Source organism: Micropterus dolomieu, linkage group LG10 (genome assembly GCF_021292245.1).
Source record: "Micropterus dolomieu isolate WLL.071019.BEF.003 ecotype Adirondacks linkage group LG10, ASM2129224v1, whole genome shotgun sequence".
NCBI classification, from domain to species: Eukaryota; Metazoa; Chordata; class Actinopteri; order Centrarchiformes; family Centrarchidae; genus Micropterus; species Micropterus dolomieu.
The window spans coordinates 18,911,700-18,917,806 of NC_060159.1; the positions used below are offsets into that span (position 1 = coordinate 18,911,700).

The 6,107-nt window shown below is 41.8% G+C and overlaps 1 protein-coding gene across 1 annotated transcript in view; it reads left to right on the top strand.

Annotated features, from left to right (window-relative positions):
- Positions 1-3,799, top strand: part of slc35b2 (solute carrier family 35 member B2) — a 7,788-nt gene extending 3,989 nt beyond the window's left edge. Inside the window, exon 4 of the mRNA XM_046061073.1 lies at positions 1,729-3,799. Within this exon, the coding sequence (XP_045917029.1) occupies positions 1,729-2,661 (933 nt within the window). The 3' untranslated portion in view covers positions 2,662-3,799. The remainder of the gene's footprint in view (positions 1-1,728) is intronic.
- Positions 3,800-6,107: the final 2,308 nt, after the last annotated feature.

The window sequence follows — 6,107 nt, forward strand, 5'->3', positions numbered from 1 at the left end:
TCCGTGTGTGTCCGTGTGCGCGCACGGAGTGGAGCAGGTGACAGGTGATGCAGTTGACGACACCTCCTTACGTTACATAACACTGAAATTCAACAGTGCTGTTCTGTCGGGAGATGCAGTTACTTAAACTAACGGTGAGAAAAGTATAAATCCGGTAATACAGACGGGAACACGGTGGATATTTTACAAACACGGACCAGGTAAAGTAAGGCTTAACACACCTGGTTGAAGATAAGCATAAATAATATGTAAATTGTTAAGCTTTGAGTAGAGGAACAGTCCGCTAGGCTAATTTCTGCAGTGTAAAACGGCATTGGCTGGAGCAAAAAATTATAGCAGGTTATAGGTCATCTCGGCTCAAGCTGAAGTAAACATGCAACAGTCTGGATGAGAGTGAGTTTTAGGGAAGGGCGGATGGCACCGCTGTTAAGGAAAGACAAAGACGAATGGCATTGCAAAACGGCATGCGCACAATAACAGTTTTTATTCAATTAACTTGTTTTTATAATTGAAATTGTGATAAAATTTTGATTAATTGCACATAATTAATAATAATATGAAAAATATCAATATTTTTATATTAGCAATGAACCAAACGACTACATGTAGTGTGAAAGGGGTTGCTCGTAGGGACAAATCCACTGAGAATTATCGCCCAACTCTGCAGATGCCCTCAGCTCTCTGCGGGAACGGACTGGGGCACCAAAATGGCCCGGGAATTTAGGTTAGGTTAACTTTGTAATATTACAACTTTTTCTTGACGTGTCAGAGAACACAGATGTGGGAGAGATTTTAAATGTACAGAAAGTTTTAAACATGAGCAGAAAACCTGCTGAAACACAGGAGCTATCAAAGTTAAAGTCCTGGGGTTTATAAATGATTTAAAATGAAATCCTTTATCATTGAGGTTAAAAGGTTCCAAAATCACAGAAGTTACTTCCCCAAACAGACACTAAAGAGGAGGGAAGACTAAATCACACCTGCATGTGTGTTGATTCGGCAGTGATGATATTACAAGAGAAAATATCATGTCTCGCCTCATGAGCTAAGTATCTTGTCACACTCCTAGTAAATAGGAAACAGTTTGCTAACACTTTCACCAGTACACATGGCATATGTACGTTGAAAGAGTTTATGGTTACTGTAATCCTTCCTGTTCACACAGGACATGAAGCAGTCCCTTCCTAATGCGAATACTCTAAATGACATAGGGGACACAAACCAGTCCTTGTTATGAGCAAAAGTGCACTCTAAAGTTCAGCTGAAGCTTCGACAGTTGAATTTAACCAAATCAAAGGAGTCTCTTTCTAGGTTAAGGTCTTTTTAGCGTTTCCCTGGATGGTGTTTCCTTGCAGAGCTGTGGCATATGTGCTGGTAGATACATGTAGGTTTTATGCCACGACACAACATGGATGCAGTTACCAGGATGAAGATACCTTCTTGATTACAGTGTAGTTGCGTTAGGAAGGGACCACTTCATGGCCAGTATGTCATGCTGCAAATGGTATGAGTATTGTATTAGGACACTTAAATAAACACAAACCTACTGTATGCTTCAAGTACATAGTGACATAGTAATACCCAAAAGAAAGCTGAACCAGCCAATGCAATTTTTTCCAACACAGTTATCTAAGGTCAAGAATTGACATCAATGTTCAAATATTTAGCAGAATTGCTACCGCTACAAAAATATAACGTGGTGTCTAATATCAGTTTTCTTATTCTTAGGCATCGTACCTGACATGGGGAGTCCTGCAGGAGCGGGTGATGACACGTTCGTATGGTGCCACGACTCCAGAAGACGAGGGTGAGAAATTCAAGGACTCTCAATTCTTGGTCTTCATGAACCGTATCCTGGCTCTGACCGTGTCGGGCCTTTGGTGCATCCTTTTCAAGCAACCTCGCCACGGAGCACCTATGTACAAGTACTCCTTCGCCTCACTCTCCAACATCCTGAGCAGCTGGTGCCAGTACGAGGCTCTCAAGTACATCAGCTTCCCCACTCAAGTCCTGGCCAAGGCCTCCAAAGTCATCCCCGTCATGCTTATGGGTAAGATCGTCTCCCACAAGAGCTACGAATACTGGGAGTACTTTACCGCCGTGCTGATCTCTGTGGGCGTCAGCATGTTCCTGCTGTCCAGCACGCCCAGCAAGCACCCGTCCACCGTCACCACCTTCAGCGGGATCATCATCCTCATTGGCTACATTGTCTTTGACAGCTTCACCTCCAACTGGCAGGACAACCTGTTCAAGTACAAGATGTCGTCAGTGCAGATGATGTTCGGGGTAAACCTGTTCTCCTGCCTCTTCACTGTCGGCTCACTGCTGGAGCAGGGTGCCTTCTTCGACTCGGTGGCCTTCATGACACGCCACTCCGAGTTTGCCTTTCATGCCGTGTTGCTGTCCGTGTGCTCGGCATGCGGCCAGCTCTTCATCTTCTACACCATCAACCAGTTCGGTGCTGCGGTCTTCACCATCATTATGACCCTGCGCCAGGCCATCGCCATTCTTCTCTCCTGTTTCCTCTATGGTCACGCAGTCACCTTAGTAGGTGGATTTGGTGTTGCTGTAGTTTTCTTGGCACTTTTCCTACGGGTGTATGCACGTAGCCGCATGAAGTCAGGCCGGCGGTCAGCGCAGCCGCTTGGACAGAAGGTGTAGCACTCCAAAGTTTCACCGAAATGGGACCACGTTTTCTGTGGTGCTTTTTTGTCTATTTGTGTGTATCTGTTGGGGTCTTTTTGTTCTTCCTTTTATTTACTGCTCTTTTCCTTTTGTTTTTATTTTCGTTAATAATGGTACAGAAAGGGATTCTGCAGTTTTGACTCTAAACACCAAGATGCCCCTAAGGGGTCCATGTGATTTGTCAAGTCGGCAGTTACAGACGTTTTGAGTGCCTGTAAGTTTGTCTTAATACATGAAACCATAAACTGTGCAAACTGCCTCATCACCCCTTTCACAGTTTTAACAGTAGAATATTTTTTCCTAAACCAACGAACGTGGCTTGTGCAGCCCATTAATAGTTACTGTGACCCTGAAAAATGTATGCTAGCTCTATGGCTAAGCATTATTTTCGAGTGTTACTGCATCTTACTTAACTTTATCCCAGATATTTAAACAAGACTGTCACCTTCTGTAAAGACAGCACTTTCTATTTGTTGAAGTACCTTTCAGTCACAATAGCAGGATGCTTATGTCACAGTCCTCCATGTTGGAGAGCAAGGGCCTTTATGTGTCTTAATGTGGGAAATTATCTTGTAAAGCTTAAACATAGCCTGAACACATACATTACTGTATAATTTAAGGTATATTAACATGTTCCAGAGGATACAGTCTGTAATAGAGGGTGGTAATAAAGAGCGCACTACTTACAAACTGTATAATTTTACTCCAATGTCACTGAAGCAGACGCTTCTGTGGGTACTTTTTGCACCGCATTAAGATCTTTTTTTTTGTTGTTGCCGTCTCAACACAGATTTTATTTAATGTTTTAAAATCGGGCTAAAAAATCTTGTAAATATATCTCTTAAGTCATTGTTTATTTCCAACCAACTTGTCTGTTGTGTACTTTTGTAAAAAGACTGCTTCATGTGTTGCACCGTCACATGTGAATGTTTACTGAATGGATGATGATGATGCTCATTGCCGTCATAAGGATGTGAAGATAGCGTTGGCCCAAGGGGGAGTTTGCAGACCTGAATGCATACAAGGGAAATGGCAATGTTACTGGTACCTTGTTTTTATCATTCTATTTCCTCTGGTAACTGGATTAATAATAAAACATATTAAATTAACTTAACCCTGCGAAGTGAAGTGGTTTGATTTACTGTTTCACATTGTTTGTGCTAAAGGATTTGCCTCCTGGATAGTGCTGTTCGCTCCGCAGGCAGAGCACAAAAAATGAATGAATGTTATCCAAATAAATAAATAAAATTGACTAAAATAATAGTATATGTAACTTAAAAACAAGGATAAGAGTTTTCAGGCATGCTATAAGAGACCCAAACTGTTATGTAATCCAAAGTATTGGACAAATGAAAATATTGACCCAATGGTGGCTACATAAAAAAGGGATCACCAAAGCCATAAGGATTCGTCCTCTGGGGAGGATGTACAAAAAATATATAGCAATCCATCCAATAGACGCTGAGATGTTTCGGTCTCAATCTGAGTGGGACGGGCCGAAAATGTGCAATGCTAAGGTAGCTAAAAATGGCAGACTAGTAGTAGTCACAGATTTTAGTCGTAATACATTTACTGACTTTTAATGGATACCTGTGAACAATGCATTGCAGTAGTTGAGCCAGTAGTTCTGATCATTTTATATTATAGCATTGTTCTTACTAACAGCATAGTTCTATGTTCACTGTGTTACAAGTTTGTCTGCGGTTGTCCTGTGTGTGGGGGGCCCAGGTCCATACCATTACTGCAGGTTTTCAGTTCAAATCACGTCAACTCAGTTATTTAGTTATCTTCAATCTCTCCATATTCCTTCCACTCCCTTCTCTCATAAAGAAAAGACAGAAAAAAATTTATTTTCGAAACAGCCATCCCGAACTGCTCTTTTCATTCTACACTGATTCATAAACCAGACCACTATTATGATTCACAGAAAATCAAACTGAAGACCGTGTTTGACTGTGAAGTGTGAGAAAACATTTCCCCCTGGTTTATCAATCTCACAGCTGCCTGATGGGGGAATTTCCCCGCACCTCTCATTTCTCTACGTCCTACACCCCATTTGGTTTGGAGTGGTGCGTCACAATGTCACCATCTCCAGTCCTCTTTTCAATAATGACAAACAAAATAGAAGGTGGGGTTATGAAAGGTCGCAGACATGCAGACCTCTGGTTTCAGACCCCCGACCAGTCACCCTGGGCTCTTGCTCTGACTGCAAGGATGGCACAGGCTGAGTGTTTTAACTTTTATTAGCCAGCATGAGCATTTGACTGTACTGATGATACCTGGCTTCTCTGGGGAGCTTCTCGAAACAATCTTTTTATGCTGTTCACGCCTCACAGAGCAGCTGGAGGAGGGTTCATGGCATTGGCAGGGGCACTTAGAAGATACCCTAAAGAAAATGTCGAACTTTTCCTTTAAAAGGATTTCATACTTTTCATGAAATCATGGATTTCATACTTTTCATGAAATCCTTTTAAGGGAAAAGTTCAACATTTTGGCTAACGGGCTGTCGAGTTAGATGAGAAGACTGATAACACTTCCATGTCTTTACACTAAATATGAGGCTAGCCAACTTAGCTTTAGCACAAAGACTGGAAATAGAGGAAACTGCTAGCTAGGACCAGTAACTTCCCAAGAAATAGTCCAGCACATAACCCTCTGTAGTGTAAAGCACAATTTGAATTTAACAAACATGGGTGCTAGTAGGTGGGCTTTGTTACCTTTGGACAGAGACATGTTAGCTGTTTCCAGTCTTTATGCTAAGCTACATTAGCCAGCTGCTTACTGTAGCTTGTTTTACCGCACAAATATGAGAGAGGCATCAATCTTATAAACCTATTTCTGCAAATGTTTAACAGTTCCTCTAAATTGCTTTTTTGGGATTTGAGCAGCATTGGGACTACAAGGCAGGCTCTCTAACCTTCGGGCCACCACCACGCACTCCTTTTACTGTACATGTGGAGCACAAACAGTGTGACAGACCATGTGTGACTCTCCACTCTTACACCTAGTCATAAAGGTTATCGTTTTCGTGGGTTGCTGCATTCTATACTTCATGATAGAAGGTTTTACTTGTCATGTAAGTTAGGCCTTTTATCTGCAAATCTTGCTTCCTTCCTACTCAGTGTGGGTGTTAATCCTGTTCCTGTATCTAGTATTTACAAAGTGCTGTCAAATATGAGAAGTAACACTATGCCTGATGTGTATATAGAAAAAATGTTTCAGATCATGAATAGTAGTTATGTTTTTTCTGGCATCTTGAATTGTAAATGTCATGGAAACGTAATTACGTCACTTTGTACACAGGCCTGCAGGATTGTGTGGTTGCAGCATATACTGACAACCAATCTACACCTCCTTATCTCATTTTATCTTCTGATGTTGTTCTTCGGTGATACAAAAACCGCACTTCTCAGTGGTGGTTC